The sequence below is a fragment of the Athene noctua genome, chromosome 24, assembly GCF_965140245.1.
Source record: "Athene noctua chromosome 24, bAthNoc1.hap1.1, whole genome shotgun sequence".
Lineage (NCBI taxonomy): Eukaryota > Metazoa > Chordata > Aves > Strigiformes > Strigidae > Athene > Athene noctua.
Genome location: NC_134060.1, coordinates 1,395,371 through 1,413,264, shown reverse-complemented (window position 1 = coordinate 1,413,264; position 17,894 = coordinate 1,395,371). Strand labels below are relative to the sequence as shown.

The following is a 17,894-nucleotide window of genomic DNA, read 5'->3' as shown; positions in this document are numbered from 1 at the left end:
ATCTTTGCTTTTTTAAAATACTATTTATATAGCCCTACATATATGTGTTTTTTATACATAAATATGCTGAATAATAGCATGGAAATGTTGCCAGACATCGTGGGGTGTTGTTACCGGTCTCGTAAAACCAGTGTTTCCCTTAAGTATTCATCAACTGCTGTCAGGCAGTTATATGAGGATCTCAGATTTCATTTTAAAATAGGTTTTTGATGTTTCAACTTGGAAAATATCAACCCTGCAGGTTAAGAAAGGCAAATAAAATGGACTCGGCATTTATTATTTATAAAATGTTTTGACTTCTGACCTTCTCATGAGTCAGCTGAGGACTGTTGGCTAAACAGAACCCGGGGGGTGTGCAAGGGAGCAGCTCACTACAACAGTAGAAGCTGCTTAAAAAGGCGAAAAGGCAGAAACTCCCTTATTTAAGGGCCTGAAATGTTGGATTTAAAAAAAAAAAAAAAAAAAAAGACGGGCCAGGCCATCTTGTGCCTGCGGGGTGTCCCGGGGGCCTGGGTACAGCCCCTGGGTTTTTTTTTTTCAGGTGTTTTAAATCGCATCGGGGCGGTTTAGCCGGCACGGGCAGTTGGTCGGGGGGTCATTACCGAATCCGGGCGAGTTCCCCGTTCCGGGGCGCAGCCCGGGGCCGGTGGGCGGCGGGCGGGCAGGCCCCGGGGCGGGCGGCCCCGGCCAGCGCTGCTGTCCCGGCGTGTGCCCGAGCCCTGGGTCACCGCTCCGTTAATTATTAACCTCCCAACAGATGTCGGGTGCCGGGGGGGGGGCGCTCCGGGGGACACGGGGACCGGGCCGGGGCGGGGCCGCGCGCGGGAAAGGCGCCGCCGTCACCTGTTGCCGCCGCGGGGCCGCGCCGGCGCGGAAAGGGTGCGGGCGGCGTGCGCGCCCCCGCCGGCAGGGGGCGGCGCGGCGTGCGCGAGCCGGCGGCGCCGGGCAGCGTGGAGGGGCCTCGTCTGCCTCGTCTTCCTCCTCCTCCTCCTCCTCCTCCTCCTCGTCCTCGTCCTCGTCCTCGCCCGGGCGGCGGGGGGCGCGCGCGGGGGGAGGCGGCGCGTGCTGGCGGCGGCGGGGGCGCGCGCGGGCTCGGCGGCGCAGCGGGGGGATTGTTTGCGCCGCCGCTCGGGGAAGCGGAGCGCGGGGACCGCTCCCCGCCGCGCCCCCCCCCCCTCCTCTTCCTCCTCCCCGCGCCCCGCCGCCACCGCCGCCACCGTTCCCGGGCCGGGCCCCCACCCCGGAGCCAATATTCCGGAGATCAAGCGCTACGCGGCGGCGGCGGGGCCGGCGGCGGGGCCCGGGGCGGTCGTCGGGGCCGGGGGGGACCGCAGCGAGGCCGCCGCCACCGCCATGGAAGCGCTGGGACCCGGTGAGAGCCGCGGGGGCGCGGAGGGGGGGCAGCCCGCGGCGCGGGGGCCCGGCCGGCCGCGGCCTTGGCCGGTGGCGGTCAGCGCCGGCCCTGTCAGGCGCGGGCCCGGCTCCGGGCCCGGCGGGCCGTGTCAGCGCGGGGGGAAGGAGGCCGCGGGCCCGGCCGGCCCCGGCGCGGGGCTGCCCCCGCCATCCTCGGGCGTTCGCGGCCGGGCCCGGCCGGCAGCCGCCGCGGCCTGGGGCGGGCGGTCCGGTCCGTGCCGTGCCGCAGGCCGGGCCCGGCGGGCCCCGGGGCCGCTGGGACCCCGCAGCAGGCCGCCGGCGGCGGGCTGACAGGCCGGCGGGCTCGGCGGCGGCTCGGCAGCCGCCGGGCGCTTTCCTTCAAAGAGGAACTGCAGCAGGTCGCTAAACTTTCCGAGCAGGTTCGCGTGTGCCCGCACGGCTCCCGCTGAACAGGTTGCTGGGAACTGCGGTGGAAGTTTTCTGCTTTATTTTTTTTTTTTGGTTCCCTCCCCGGGGCTGTCCGGTGATGTCCCGTCCCGAGAGTGAACAGGGGGTGGCCCGGGGTGCGGGACAGCGACAGCCCGCGGAGGGGAGGGGGGGGCACACGCAGGTCTCGGCGTGTTCACGAGCCCTGTGAGCTGTGCAATAATGTTTTATTTTTGACATTGAGCCGGTATTAAGAGTCTAAGGTGATACTCTGTGGGAATACGGGTGTTATTTTTAATTTTTTTAACAAACTTCGGTTAACTAGAGGTGCTGTTTTGCATGTGGCACCTTCCTACTTCTGTCTTACCCCACGATTATTCTTCCATCAGACGCCTGCAAGGCGTTATTTCTTGACCCAAGTGGTCTGCCGCACCTTACCCATCAAGTTCCTGTTCAAACTATCGCTGTAGTCGGAGTCGTGTTAATTTTGGTGTGATAGGAAACGTTTATTGACACAAAGCTGCAATTCCAGAAGAATCCAGATGTTACGATAGTGAAGGGCTGACCTGGAGAGCCTGCTGTACGTAGGTACAGTGTGGCATGTCCTCTCTGACTTCCCACTGTAGAAGTAGATCCTCTTTTAGTTTTGTAAAGCTGTTTCCTGCCTGAAGTAATTTGGTTGAGGGTGCTTAGTCCGTAATCGACACAGAGTAGCAGAAATTAAAAGACTAACAGCACAAATAACCCCAGTCGGGCTGAGCAGGTAAAACCCTGATAAAATAAGTGTGACTTGCAGGGCAGCCTGGCTTCAAATGGGAAAAGAGGTTTTAGCTTATCCTCTGGCATCCTTTGAGAAATAACTTTAGAAAGGAAGAGATGTAAGTTTTATCTCCTTTGATCAAAACCGACTGAGGTCAGCGTTGCCATGCCTGTTTACAGAATTTGTCAATACCGAGGGAGGAAAATGGGTAAATATAGTTGTCATTTAATCTCTTGCAGGAGGTCAGTGCCTGCACTTACTTCAGACTAATTAGCGCGGGATTAATGGATCATCTCTCTAGTATCCAAATACGCGCAGCAAACTTTGATTGCCCTTGATGATTCACGCTTGTCAAGACAGCTGTAGTTTTGAAAGCCCAGGTTGTACCCCGCAAGCAGTTCAGCTGCGGCGTCGGGAGCGCCGGGGGGAGTCGCAGTTAGCCGGGGGGGTGCGGGGCCGGCGAGGTGTCGCGTGGGATGTCCGTGGCCTCGGCAGCCACCCTGCTGCTGCAGCTTTGGGGCGCTGACGTGTCGAGTGGGCTGCGGCTGCTTACGTCCTCTCAAGTGTTACTTCTGCTTAAAAATATTCTGGGGTTAGCGTCCTCAGGTCGGTGATTTTAATTGGTAATGTGGTAGCCATCGGAGGGCTTATAAACCCCATGTAGAAGGTTGTTTGGATTTGGTCCTGGCTTTGGTTTATGACCGTGTTAAAAGTTTATTGCTGCACCCTGAAGTGTACCGAAATATGAGTTTCATCCTCCCACAGGATCTGCTTCTCTTCCCTCCTTGACTTAAATGGATACTGGAGGGTTGACACAGTCTCATGTTTACTAAATTTGCCCCAAGTTTTGTGATCGGTTTATTAGTGTGTTCCTGTATTATAATTTTCCCCTCTCCTTTGCTGCTTTTCCACAGAGGAAAGAAACTTTGAGCGCGCTAAGCACTGGCAGATATAGACAAAACCCATGAAAATATATTAATTCAATTTGCTTTTTGTGCAGCGTCAGCTGAAGCTGTAATAGATTTAAAAAAAAAAAAAGGTCTGTTTAAACTTGTTAACATGGTATCTCAGATCTTAACACTTTGAGGAAGTTAGCTGAAGACTTAACTAGTGACTAGCTTGCGTGTTGAGTACTTTCTCAAGCCTCTAGTAATGTTGTCCTTAGAACTGTTCCTGAAGCTTTTACTTTTGCCCAAATAAATTATCTTCTCCACGTCTGTTAGGAGTCTATACCTGTCTTTATGTCTTCTCGCTTACTCTTCTTTTTAGAAGAAAGCCCAAACCTCTCCTCGCTCCTTTCTTTGTGTTGGAATTTTAAATTGGCTGAAATTGTGCTCTAGAGGAAAAGTATTTCCCTACTAAGAAAAGTGATGTGTTCACAATGTAAAGGAAATGACAGAACTGTTTTAGCTTAGATCCAACATGAAAATATGTTTTTAATTTAGCTTAGAATAAAAATATCCCTTACCCGTTTCCAGATAACACCAATTTTCAGATAAAAATTGGGGATCTATGTCCTAAGTATGCCAAGAGTGACAATCAGTAACATCTGAACTTTAAGCCTGTAGTGAAAACTATGAAAACATGTGGCTTGTGTGGCTATTGGCTAGTTCTAGAAATGGTGGTAGGAATACGTTTATCTTTACATTACATAAAAATATATAATATGTAAATGGTTGCATTCCATCTCGGGACTCTGTGAAGTTCATAACCACAGCCATGAATAAATGCTACTGAAGTTTTGAGAACGAAGTATGGCCCTAACCTCTATATGCTTTAGGGAACAGGGTTTTTTACCTGGAAGCTCCGAGCAGCTGGAGGGCTGAGCCACGTGGAACACCTTCATTTGCAAGCTCAGGAAGCTACTGAAGATTTTCTTCTGCCCTGTCAGAAAGTCAGCTAAAGTGCACCTGAAAGGATACTGCTCTGAATGATCCGTTACATCTCATACATATTTATCTGACTTCCCTAGGGCCCCCGGCAAGCCTTTTCCAGCCGCCCCGTCGCCCAGGCCTGGGAACTGTTGGGAAACCCATCCGCCTCCTAGCCAACCATTTCCAGGTTCAGATCCCTAAGATTGATGTTTATCACTATGATGTAGATATCAAACCAGAAAAACGCCCCCGAAGAGTGAACAGGTATGAGCTGTTTAACAAAAAAATTGAAAAGTGTATATGCCTCCATTTAAGAAAACTGTACATCCTAGAAATTCTTCATCTGCTACGGGCCAGTTTACGTTTGAGTGAAGGTTAGCAGTTGATTTTCAGTGAACTATAATATTCTCCTTACTTTTATTAAGATATTTTCAATCAGCCTGTAGTCTGGGAGGCTCTGGGAGACGTCCAAAGTGGTGAACTCCGGCTTGTTTTATGTAACAGCCTCCAAGTGAATGTCCCTGGTCACTGTTGCACAGTCTTACAGAAAGGTGAGGCAGCAGCTGAGGGGAGGGCATTCAGCTCGCAGATGGACGCCAGCGTTTTAGGGCCCGCGTGTGGACGCTTTGTCCATAGACTCAATCCGCAGAGCTTCCCCCTCACCCCAGGGTAGATGCTTGAGCTTGCTCCAGTGTTTGAAGAGCTCTCCGGATTCCATGGCCTGTTTCGATGGGACAGTAGGGATACCTGCGTGGCGTGCAGGCACCCCTGTGCTGAAACTCGGGTGTCTTAATGCGGAGGTGACCTCTAAAACTCCTGCTGTTGACTTGGGTGTACTCTGGTGCGTTGCTGTTTCTTGTACCTTGCTCATTTAAGAAAATGGGAAAAAGGAATTTTAAACTGCGTAAGACCGTTGCTGGATTTGCTGTTCTTGAACCTAACTTGATAAATCCCTCTGTAGAGAGGTGGTGGACACAATGGTGAGACACTTCAAGATGCAGATATTTGGCGATCGGCAGCCTGGGTACGATGGGAAGCGGAACATGTACACCGCACACCCCCTACCTATTGGCCGGGATAGAGTAAGTGGTACAATAAGTGGTTTTTCTGGGGGAAAACTGTTACAGTGTCATTTGAAAAGTGTTCTTTTATTGACATAAACCCAAAATGCTGTCACACGTATTAGTACGGTCTTGGAAATGACAGGCAGTGCCCGTCAGGGATCTCTAGGAACTTCCTGGTGTTTTACTGAAGTGTCTAATTCCCAACTCTTCAGCTGGAGAATTTGTCAGTGATAGTGTGAACTAATATGTTGTGCTCTTTCAGCTGCAAATAGATTTTTTTTTTTTTTTCTCTCCACCCTGATAGAAACTTCCTTTTTGACTGTTCTAACCCTCGTTCTGTTGCTAAATGATGAAGTAGTTGTAGATGACAAATGGGCTGCCCCGTTGAGATGTGTCCTCCCGTTCCCTAAGAACAACTAGATGGGCTGCCCTGGCCCGTCGTGTCCTGGGCCGTGCTCGCCAGCGCCCTGGCCCTGACAGGTCCCAGCCTGGGTTAACCAGGCCTGACACAAAGCTTAACCGCCAGCTGCTCTTCTCCCCGGGGCCCTGGTACAGTGCCACGAGGAGTACGTAGGATGAGTTCACGTTTGCCCTTCGGGCTGACAGCGTGTGAGAATAATCTCAAGTACCGTGCTAGAACCCTGAGATTTGTGTTTCCCCATGAGTCGTCTTTTTGACCAAAAGGTTTTCTTGCCTTCCCGTTTGGTTCATAAGACATCTTGCTATTAACTGGCTGACTTGAAAAAAAATGACTCATAGTTCTCCAGAGCTTTGATGTCACTATACTAATGACTGCTTAAAATTTACATTTAAAGGTACCTCAGTGCAGTTTCTCCGATGAATAAATCAGATGCTTTCGAAATCGGAAGGAAACTGATTGTAATATTTTAAGAGAATTAAACAAACTAATCATCAAAAATACAGATTCAGAGAATACCTAGGAGAAAAACATAATGTTGCTTAGCGTTGTGATAGTCTGCCATCTGTAACAAAAGCTTGTGCTTAATTCTGTGTCAGGTGGATATGGAGGTGACCCTTCCAGGGGAGGGGAAGGACCAGACGTTTAAGGTGTCCATTCAGTGGGTGTCAGTCGTCAGCCTTCAGCTGCTGCTGGAGGCTCTGGCGGGGCACTTGAATGAAGTTCCCGAGGACTCTGTGCAGGCGCTCGACGTGATCACGCGGCACCTCCCCTCCATGAGGTGGGTACTTCTGGCGCCTTCCTGACTGCTTAAGTCTGTGTTCGTTCTTACCCGCTGCTCTTCTACTGCTGTTACACTTTCCTACCGTGGAAGGGGTGAGGGATGCAGTTGTGTAATTCAACGCCCGCCTTACGAATTTGCACTAGAATAGGGAAATCTGATCTGAACTCAGGACTTGTATCTGCTGGTCATGTTTCTAACGGGAACCTGCTGTAGCCTTTCCAACCGCAGGCAGTAAAGGCTTTGTACGCTCGCCATCAGTTAGCTCTGACAGTCCTAACATACCCTAGAAATGTGTTTGAAACAATATAAGCTTGAATGTAAAAAGGTGTATCAGAAAGGAATGATCGAAGTATTAATTTTCTTATTTTCTCAGGTACACTCCCGTCGGCCGCTCCTTCTTCTCCCCCCCCGAAGGTTACTACCACCCCCTGGGAGGGGGCAGGGAGGTCTGGTTCGGTTTCCACCAGTCGGTCAGACCTGCCATGTGGAACATGATGCTCAACATTGATGGTATGTAGGAAATTCTGTCTCGCTAATGGAGCAGAGTTCTTTCTGCTTCTAAATTAAATGTCCTGGGTTTGTGTTTTTTTTTTTTTAATCTTAGTGTCAGCAACTGCTTTCTATCGTGCCCAGCCTATCATTGAGTTCATGTGTGAGGTCTTGGACATTCAGAACATCAATGAACAAACCAAGCCTCTTACGGACTCCCAGCGTGTCAAGTTTACCAAAGAAATCAGAGGTAAAGGCTTGGTCTAAAGCTGCCACAAAATACTGGAAACCTGCTCGTATTACATTGTAATGAAAATTTGCAAGGCTCTTGGGAAGCCGGCCTGTTCCTTATTGCCTTTGTCTCTCTCAAAGGTGACTCCTACGCCTGAATTGATTTAGATGACTTTTGTGTTGGGTTTTCAGGTCTAAAAGTGGAGGTTACCCATTGTGGCCAGATGAAGAGAAAATACCGAGTTTGCAATGTTACTCGGCGACCAGCCAGTCATCAGACGTATGTATACGAGCACTTTCTGACAATTTTAAAAACCCTGAACCTCGTAGCTATACTGGGTGTATTGCTTGTGCAAGAGTGGTTGATTCTGGAGGTGAAGCAGCTGTGTGGCTTTACAAGAATGTTTGATCTTAGTGAAGTAGAGGGACAGTGTGGGTTTAGACCACTGCTTTATTTCCTTGAACAGGGGAAAACTGAAGCTGTATCCTGGCTTTTAAATATAGTTATTAAAGGCTATATTTTTTTTAAAATAGCTGTGAGAAGTTCAGTATATAGTTTATAAAATCTTTTCATAAAGAAGAGATACTGTAGTTAAGGAAAATAAATGTTTCCAGCATTTCTAGTCTGGAAGAGATTTTTCCATACCATTTTTTTCTTTAAAAAAAAAAATATTTTTTGAAAAGTCTAACCAGAACAAATGTCCTTTATAGGTTTCCTCTGCAGCTGGAAAATGGGCAAGCAATGGAGTGTACAGTAGCTCAGTATTTTAAGCAGAAGTACAGTCTGCAGCTAAAATATCCTCACCTTCCCTGTCTCCAAGTAGGACAGGAACAGAAACACACGTACTTACCGCTTGAGGTAAGACTCTTCCTCTCGCGTTGCGGTGCAGCCTCTGCTAAAGGGTCTCACGCCCCCTCCTGCTGCTCCTCTAGGTGTGTAACATAGTGGCAGGCCAGAGATGTATCAAGAAGCTAACGGACAATCAGACGTCGACGATGATAAAAGCAACCGCGAGATCTGCACCGGACCGACAGGAAGAAATCAGCAGACTAGTAAGTGTTTTGTCCAGTCTGCGTTTGCGACTCCGCGTGGCTCTCCCAGCAGCGCTGTAGCGCACGTCATGCTCAGCAGAATGACCAAGAGCTGCAGAAGTTAAAAAAATCGGACTTCTTCAAAATAAATCCTTTTAACTCGAAAGCCCGTTCATAGCAAAGGGGACAGAGCCGCCCGAAGGTGTAGCTACGTAACCACGTTTCTTGTCCCCAGGTGAAAAGTAACAGTATGGTTGGTGGGCCTGATCCGTACCTGAAGGAGTTCGGTATCGTTGTCCATAACGAAATGACAGAGCTGACAGGCAGAGTTTTGCCAGCGCCGATGCTGCAGTACGGAGGCAGGGTGAGTGTTCCATGCAAAATACCTTGTCCTGAGGTTATTTAAATTCATTAAGTGTTTTGTGTGTCGCCTCATAGGGCTTCCTCTGAGCACTGTTCGGCTGTAGTCAAAACAAAGCAGCATTTTAGTTTTAATTTGCCTTTGGTTTTTTACCTAGAACAAGACTGTGGCCACACCAAACCAAGGTGTGTGGGACATGAGAGGGAAACAGTTCTATGCTGGCATTGAGATTAAAGTTTGGGCTGTTGCCTGTTTTGCTCCTCAAAAACAATGCAGGGAAGACTTACTAAAGTAAGTATTTTCCTATTTATTCAGGATACCTATTTCAAGGTTTATTTTCCTCATATTTCTGAAAGGTGATATGCAGTCTAAGTTGATTTTAATGCATTCAGTAGTAAAAAAGAGGAAATGACAGTTCTGCAGAGTCTTAAATATTTACAGCTTGGGAGGAGACTATGACAAAGTTCATAACCTAATGGGCCAGCTAGGAAAAGCATTAATTCCCTTGCCACTGAGGCTGTGTTTCCTGCTCTGGATGCTGCATTCCACATGTCCTGGGTTGTTTTTACAAATAACTGATGATGGTCTTTCATTCTAAAACATGAACTCTTTTTTTTTTTTTTTTTTTTCTTAACCTTTACCACCTCCCAGGCAACATATGTCACATTTTTTCCCCTGTCCTTAAAATGACACTACAGAATCCTAAAGATAGAGGTTGTGTGAACCACTGAAAATGTTTGGCAAAAATCGTAGTTGCAGTAATGCTCAGATAAGTTTGGTGGATGAGTGAAGATCTACCAGAGCGTCACTATTAGTTTGGGAATCTGCCTCAGAATATTCAACTTAAAAGTATGTTTCTTTCCCCAAGAGCTCTAAAATTACAGAAACAGAGGCTTATGAAACTTCTTCAGACAGGATTAGAATCATATTAGTGAGTTCTTTACAGTGATAGAGCTGCTAAAAAAAACCTACTGTAGTGTCAAATTGGAAGCGATGTGAAATAGCTGATATGGCTTAGATCTTGCTGATAAAATTAATGACAAAGTAAAACATAGTGAAAAGGCCGGGACCAATCCATTTATATTGAATTTTCAGGAGTTTTACTGACCAGCTGCGCAAGATCTCGAAGGACGCGGGGATGCCGATCCAGGGGCAGCCCTGTTTCTGTAAATACGCCCAGGGTGCGGACAGCGTGGAGCCCATGTTTAAACACTTAAAACTGACTTATGTTGGCCTGCAGCTGATCGTGGTGATTCTACCTGGAAAGACGCCCGTGTACGGTACGGAGAAGAGGCTGTGGCGTGTTAATTAGTTGTACGGCAAGCGGGGATCTCGGTATGCACTTCAGCTGGAGGAAGGAGACAGAGCAGGCAATATGTTCTATTTAAAAGGGGGTTTTGGAGATGAGTTTGTCAGGGCTGATTGGAGTGCTTCTGTATTGCCAAAGAGCAAACTGAATCTCTGTCAGTGAACTTTTAAGGATCTGAATTATGATAACATTTGAAAAAAAAAAAAAAGAGAGAAAGCAGATGGAACGACTTGACTGCTCAGGTAATTGGAACCACTAACTTATTTTTCTGTCACAGCTGAAGTAAAGCGGGTTGGTGACACTCTTCTAGGAATGGCCACTCAGTGTGTTCAGGTAAAGAACGTGGTAAAAACCTCACCACAAACGCTGTCCAACCTGTGTCTGAAGATAAATGCAAAGCTTGGAGGAATCAACAATGTGCTTGTACCTCATCAAAGGTGAGATTAAATCTACAGCTCTCCTTGAAGTCTGGGTTCTCAAGCAAAACGGTGTTGTTTAGTTCACTGATACCTTTCAAAATATTACGTGCTTTAGAACACCGACGGTCTGAAGCGGACAGAGAAGGATGCTTCCGCATTCGGAGTCAGCCCAGAAAGCCCCGTGCTCATCTCCAGTGTTAGAGCCATCCGGCAGTGTGTGTGCAAACAAGCTCACAAAGGCTTTTTTTCCCCCATGTTTCTTTTTCCTGCTGTTGGGTTTGCTCAGTTTTCCTTTTCCTCTTGCCACCTCCTCCAGCACACTGTGTAACGGAGCGGAGGGCGCAGGAGCGACTTGGGATAAATGCTGGTAACTTTGCCTGTGGTCCTTTTCCCTTTCTGTTCCCTTTGGACTGTAAGAGCTTGAGGCAGAGAACTTTGTCTTTCAGGATTCCGACAGGGTTTTACTTGTGTTTAATGGTTTGGATACACCTTCCTCGGTTGTAATTTGTAAAAGTTTCCTTACCGCTCCCCCCACCCCTTCTTTGTGTTGTCATGATTTATTATTTAATAAACCTTAATCACGTTAAACAGGCCATCGGTGTTCCAGCAGCCAGTGATCTTTCTGGGAGCAGACGTGACTCACCCTCCCGCCGGGGATGGGAAGAAGCCCTCCATAGCTGCTGTGGTGGGCAGCATGGACGGGCACCCGAGCCGCTACTGCGCCACGGTGCGGGTGCAGACCTCGCGCCAGGAGACCTCCCAGGAGCTGCTCTACAGTCAGGAGGTGATACAGGACCTGACTAACATGGTGCGAGAACTATTGATCCAGTTTTACAAATCCACTCGATTCAAGCCCACGAGGATCATTTACTACAGAGGGGGAGTATCCGAAGGACAGATGAAGCAGGTATTGCCTAATGACTTCTCGCTGCTTGTGAAAAGGGATCGGCCCTTGAAAATTTACCTGTTCACGTGGATTGCACTTGTTATGGGGACAGTTAACGGTTTCACTGAGTTTTCCCGGGCAAGCACGACGTACAGTTACCCCATCTGGTCACGTTCGTTACCAAGTGGCTTTTGTACGCAGGGAAAAAATGAAAGTAACACAAATAATACTGAGTTCAGCACCTAATAGTCAAATCTTCTACTTCTAGGTAGCTTGGCCAGAACTGATAGCAATCCGGAAGGCCTGTATTAGTTTGGAAGAAGATTATAGACCAGGAATAACCTACATTGTTGTGCAGAAAAGGCATCACACCAGACTATTCTGTGCTGACAAAACCGAAAGGGCAAGTAATGTTGACTGCATAAGAAGGAGGTGATGGCAGCAGGGAAGTAAGATTGTTTGGTGAAGCGGGGTGGTATCCGTCTTGCCCACTAAAGCTGAATTCAGCTGCCCAAGCAGTAGCGGTGCTGTGCAGTAACAGGCTTTCTCTACCAAAATAACCAGTTCCTCCCCTTTTTTTGTTGCTCTAGATCAAGCGGTCAGATGGAACAGCTTGTTCCCAGCCCCTTTTGGAGTAGGCGTGCTCTATATCCCTGTTTTTGCGTGCCTGGAGCTGTAGCCTGGGTTTTTATAGTCTGGGATTCCTGACTATAAACTGAACTAGTTGTTCAGTTTGTTGCCTGTTCTGTCTCTAGATGCATCTGTAAGATTTGCCTATGGCACAAATCCACCAGCCAGCTAAGGAACCTTCTTTAGGAAAGTTCTTGATCTCGGGTTTGCTAAAAAAAGGCAGATCTCGGGGGTGTGAGTGCAAACAAGGCTATGAAATAAAATTATTTCAGAAAATCTGCATTTTTGGATCCTGAATTACTTGTGTGGGCTTTATCCCACTCTGCGATTTTAATGGTACTGGCAAGTACTTTATTTTTCTCTGATGACACACCAGTTGGATTTGGTGAAGTTTCTAAAAATGAACTCACAGAGAACATTTTCATTCCTCCTATGTAAATGACCTTAATATTTTTCCACCTTTTTGAGCAGTAAATCCTCAAGCAGCTGTAAGTAGAGCCTACCTTAGGAGGTATTTTTGGGTCACTTCCAAAAAAACCCTGATGCTAATAATAACCTTTCCTCCGTAGGTGGGTAAGAGCGGCAACGTACCAGCAGGCACTACTGTGGACAGCACGATCACACATCCTTCCGAATTTGACTTTTACCTCTGTAGCCATGCAGGAATTCAGGTAACTTTCCGCTCTGCTGTGCTCGGCCTGTGGGACTAAACCCTTACAGTCGTCCCGATGAGCAGTGGTGCCCTGACAGAAGGTACAGCCCTCGGGTACGGCCTCTGCGTGTGTTGCCGCTCCGCGGCTGACTGCTGCTCTGTCCTCCCCAGGGAACCAGCCGGCCCTCCCACTACCAGGTCTTGTGGGACGACAACTGTTTCACCGCAGACGAGCTGCAGCTCTTGACGTACCAGCTGTGTCACACGTACGTGCGGTGCACGCGGTCGGTCTCTATTCCGGCTCCCGCGTACTACGCCCGGCTGGTGGCGTTTCGGGCCAGGTACCACCTCGTGGACAAGGATCACGACAGGTGAGGAGCTGTGTCCTCGTCCTCTTGGTAGTCAGCAGAGTGGCCTGAGGGGTGACGCTGGGTCCTTGACGCTTCTCCGCGTGTGTCTGTGCTCTTACAGCGCTGAAGGCAGCCACGTGTCGGGACAGAGCAACGGCCGCGACCCTCAGGCTCTGGCGAAGGCGGTGCAGATCCACCACGACACTCAGCATACCATGTATTTTGCTTGAGAGCATCTGGGAAGACGAGGCAAAACCAACAACCCGCGCAGTCCTGAAACGGTTTGAACGCCTACTGCTCTAGCTAGGGCCCAGTTGATTTCAGACTGCCCACTACCAGCAGCTCTGACCAGTCGCACTGAATCTGTACTTCACAGCAATGTCTGATGCACCAACACAATTGAGCCATTTGTTTCATTGTTTTATGTCATGGGAATCCACAGACTGTCTTTTCTGATGCATTGGACTGAATTTTTACCTCAAAGCGCAAAAGGCAGATCATCCTGAAATTTTTAAAGGACTTGGCACGAAAGGTTTCTATTGAATATTTTGCTAGCTGTCGTTTTTAAGTTATCTTCTCATCCCATTAGTTTATCATGACGACTGATCCCCCGTCTCCACGCACTGCTTAGTGAGTATATGCATATTATGGCAAAACGTTTTACTCCAGTTAAATGTAATTGTTCTATTGTGTGGGGCCATAGATTTTTTAATGGAGATTTTAGACTTCACTACTGTAAATGCCTTTTAACGAGCATAACTTTCACAGGTATTGCAGTTTTTTGTCAGTTTTACTAATTATCTTTTTAATCTCTGCAGACTTCGGCTGCAAAGCAATTGCACTATACTGCGAGTTCAAATAGGTGGTTCTTGTTCTGTGAATGTGTAATATAACCAGATAGTGATGCCTGTCAGTAGATTTTAATTGTAATGGTTACAAATAATACTGCCATGGTATCGTAACAAGTACTGAACCATCATTCCCCCCTCTAAAAATGATAAAAACAGGAAAAAAAAAAAAAAAATTAGCTTTTAGGTATTTTGCAAACTTTTACAAAAGTGCCCACTTTATGCTGCTGTGTGGTTTGATAAATCTAAGTGATTTTAAAACTTTTTTCTCATAGAAGGTTTAACTTTGGCAATAAATATTTGTTTTTTAAGCCCCCCTAACAGTGTAATTTTCTAGCTGAGGATTGTGCATGAGTTTAACCGACATTCTCGTGTCGTTTTCTGAACACACAATTTGGCAGTTTCTGAAACTAATTAGAAAAGACGCACTTCCATGCTTTTTTTAAGAATTCTTTTTAACTGTTTTATATTCACTGTTGGTGTCCTGTCTACAACATTTTTTATAAGCTTGGAAACTGGGTGTTACGTGTAGGAAAGGCTTGCCAATCTGTACAGTCTAAATGTATTGTGTGACAGGCAACCTAAGGACTTGTACCAGCATTTTAAACTTTTTTTCCCCCCCTGGAAATCTGGGTTGCACACACAACTGCATCCAACAGCATGTTTTAACCAGTGTAAGTCCCATAGACTGATTCTGTCCCAGCCTAGAAATTAGGGTTTTTTAAATCTGCTTGGCTTTTTTTTCAGCTGCAACGTGTAATAAAGAACAGGGGCTTGGTTTCACTGACTGCTCTTGGAATCCACAACCATAGTACGTTAAGACTAGATTCCTCTTAGTGTTAACCTGAGTTAGGGCAGGTGGAAAGCTTATTCCTAAACTGAGTCGAGCCAACACCACTACTTTGATAACGGAGGTTTGAGAAGTCCAACGATTGCACTGTGGTCTCTGATAGTCGTGTGGGGTTTGCTGCTAAGTTGTCTGCTGTTCCAAAGCGTAGGAACCAGCCCCCTCAAAATTTCAGCAATATGAAATGCTGTTTCCTTCAGTCTTTAAGCTTGTAAATAAATTAAAGTTTACATTTCTAAATGCTGTTCTTTTCAGTTGTACCAGAGTACACTGAACTTAGTCTTCAAACAGTTTTATAATCTTCTTTCGAGTGGTACGTCTCATTAAGTTTAAACTTTAAAAATTTCTGTTAGAAATGGGACTGAAGCGAACTCTGCTCCTGGCACATACTGTGGACAGGTTTAGATTGAAAAAAGAAAATATTCTTCTTATTTTTTTTTAAATTTTTGTTTAAAGAATACCTCACTTGTGTAATAAAATCAGGACATGTGGGTGGGAGACTGACCGCTGCTTCAGCTAGATGGCTGCTTTTCTCAGTACTCGTTCAGGGAGAATACAAAAAACCCCTTTTTAGAATGAACTCCGACTGACCCAACACACATGGAGAACTTTGGCACCTTGAAAAGAAACTGAGCACCCTTTTTAGGTTGTAGGTTCAAAGATCGCTATTTTGGGTTTGTGCACTAGGCAGGAGTGTCACTGGTTTAATCAAGGGTGCGTAAGAAATACTTAGTTTTATCACCAGTTCGTTGTCCAGTGCCAAGCACTCCTAGTTCAGATTGAGTGAAGTGAGAGCCTCTCCTTTGTTTGCCTGTGACTGGACTGAACATTTAACCTCGGACTACGGGGTGGTTAGACCTGGGCTAGGCCTGGGCGCAGGGCGAGAGCCTTCCCTGGGGCTGGTGCTCTGGGGGAAGAGCCCCAGAGCTCGGGACCCTGCGTGGTGGTGACGGGAAGATCAAAGTTTGGGCAACGCTGTCCTACACAGGTCTGAGTCCAAGTCTGGAGGTTGGGCTTGACGGTCTGGATTAACCCCCTGGGCCTGACTGAATCGTTATGCATGTGTCAATCAATGGGAAGATGTGCATTCTGTAGATGTAGTTCTTAGGGTGTTTTGTTTCGTTTTGTTTTTTTATAAATAAAGCCTGTTGGCCACTGTAGCTATGTGGTGTGAAAGATTTTAAATGTAGCAAAGTTTAAAGAGTTGGGGAAGGGGGTGGTTGACATTTAAAAAAAAAAAAAAAAAAAAAGCGCAGAAATCCCATTTTTTCAAACCCGTTCTGCTTGCTTTGTGAACAGCTGAATTCTGAACAAGCTCTGGCAATCACTAGTTAGCCTGTCTCAAAGCTGTGACCAGCCTGGCTTCTTTCTCGCTCTAAGTCCCCAGTTTGGTGTCGTGCCTGCAGCCGCTCCCCGCGGGCCGAGGGGCCCCCGCGCCCCCCGCTGCGCCGCACCCCCTCACCCCCAGCAGCAGCTTCGCTCTCCGGACGGGGAAGGGCCCCTTGGTTCAGATCCAGCGTTTGACAAAACCCACCCCCCAAACTACCTTTGTGGATGTGCTGTAGGATTTTTCTTGCTCAATAGCAAGGGAGTAACTCCGCTTTCATTTTCGGAAGGCGGGGTTTGGAGGGCATTGTATCAATACTGGTTCAACTACAAGGTTTTTTCCTTGTGCATTGGAGGAAAGATCTTGTAATAATCACTTTCAGATTTTCTTATACCTTGCTATTGACATTTTCATATTTCTATGTCTAGAGGCTGAAACTTCAGTGTAAAATGTTTGCATTTGTTCTTTTTGACTTACGATGTAATTTTTGTTTCTATATTGTTAGACTCGTAATGTTTAAAATTGTATTTTATTAAATTTGGACTGGATGTATGTCTATAGCAATACGAGGTACTCTTTCTAAACTGTTATGGGTGGGTTAGCAGCCCCATGTTGCGGTAAGATGCTGGTCGTGTACAACTTGCAATGTAATTTTTTTTTTTTTTTTTTAGCCTGCAGGGATATTTTGTGTTCATGTGTCCAAAAATAATAATAATAATAATAATAAAAAAAAATTGGCATTCTTGTGCCAAATGTTCTGTTTTTCCTTGTTGATGTCTAATAAATGCAATGTACAGAGTGAGCAACTGATACTGTTGCCTGTAAACAAATGTCTTAAATTATTTAACTTTTAATTAAAACTTGTACACAATGTGTAACCTGTGGAACTCATTGCCACAACCTATTTATTTCTGATGGGCTGAGGAAGCGATGGAAGTGCTCGGGGATCACATCTCTAGTGCTCCCACAGGGAGGGTTCGTTCAGAGCCGGAGGCCGGAGATGTTCAGGGTGGGCCTATTTTTTTCTTTTAATGTTCTCAGAAATTATATAGCACTTGTCTAGAGAAAATAACAGTGTCGGCAGACTCTGTATCTGCCTGGAGAAGTGCTTCTATCTTAGAGTCGCCAATTAATAAATGAAAGAGCTGTTTGTTTATTCATCTTCTCTGTTTCAGGTGAGGGTTTGTTGTTTCTTCAGACAACCGTCCTTCACTAAAAGTCACCAGAGGACAGAAAAAACTTTTGGAGGAGGCGAAAACGTGATGGCTCTATGTGGACGTGATCGCTTAAAATAACCTGCATCTCCCCCCAACCCCTGCCAGGTGTTAATTCATTCGCAGCGGAGGGAGATTCGGGGGGTTTGGGAACCGGGATGGTTCAGCTTCGGGCAACACCTTCCGCTCCCTGACACGACGCAGGCGGGGGGGTTACAAACCTCTTCTCCTTCAGCCTTCTCTTGAAACAAGGCTGCTGGGGTTTTTACCTCGATTATCAAAGTTGTGCCGCAGGGTCTGGTGTTGCCCGTGCACAGGCCTGGGGAGGGCAAGTCTAACACCGGGGGGGCAGACGGGCCCTTTCTGGCCAGTTCTGATGGGTTGGGAGGAGTGGGGCCGTGGGGGGCCCTGAGCACCTCAGGAATAACAAAAAAGCTGCTGCTACGAGACCTGCTTCCCCCATCGCTTCCTCCTGCGCTTGACAGCACAAAACGAGTCAAAAAAAGGGAAAAAAAAAAACCAAAAAACACGAAAAAAATGCCTCTGGCTGCGGAGCGGAGCGCAGGCCCGAGCGCGGGCGGGCGGGCGGTGCTCCGCCG

At 47.3% G+C, this 17,894-nt stretch overlaps 1 protein-coding gene across 1 annotated transcript; it reads left to right on the top strand.

Moving 5' to 3' along the window:
• The first annotated feature begins 1,040 nt into the window (after window positions 1-1,040).
• LOC141970046 (protein argonaute-4) lies at window positions 1,041-16,843 on the top strand. Its single transcript, XM_074926356.1, has 18 exons — window positions 1,041-1,372; window positions 4,533-4,698; window positions 5,396-5,516; window positions 6,516-6,697; window positions 7,074-7,210; window positions 7,305-7,439; window positions 7,613-7,700; window positions 8,132-8,279; window positions 8,354-8,473; window positions 8,688-8,816; window positions 8,971-9,104; window positions 9,909-10,093; window positions 10,400-10,559; window positions 11,133-11,448; window positions 11,696-11,830; window positions 12,627-12,728; window positions 12,881-13,080; window positions 13,181-16,843. Exons 1-18 carry the CDS (start codon window positions 1,354-1,356, stop codon window positions 13,287-13,289), a joined length of 2,586 nt encoding a protein of 861 aa, XP_074782457.1. The 5' UTR covers window positions 1,041-1,353; the 3' UTR covers window positions 13,290-16,843.
• Window positions 16,844-17,894: the final 1,051 nt, after the last annotated feature.

What these genes read in the sequence shown, in the direction of transcription:
- LOC141970046 (XM_074926356.1), top strand. An exon ending in CGACCAGCCAGTCATCAGAC is followed by an intron (nt 7,701 to 8,131) that starts GTATGTATACGA and finishes TGTCCTTTATAG; the next exon opens with GTTTCCTCTGCAGCTGGAAA. An exon ending in TGGAAAGACGCCCGTGTACG is followed by an intron (nt 10,094 to 10,399) that starts GTACGGAGAAGA and finishes TTTCTGTCACAG; the next exon opens with CTGAAGTAAAGCGGGTTGGT.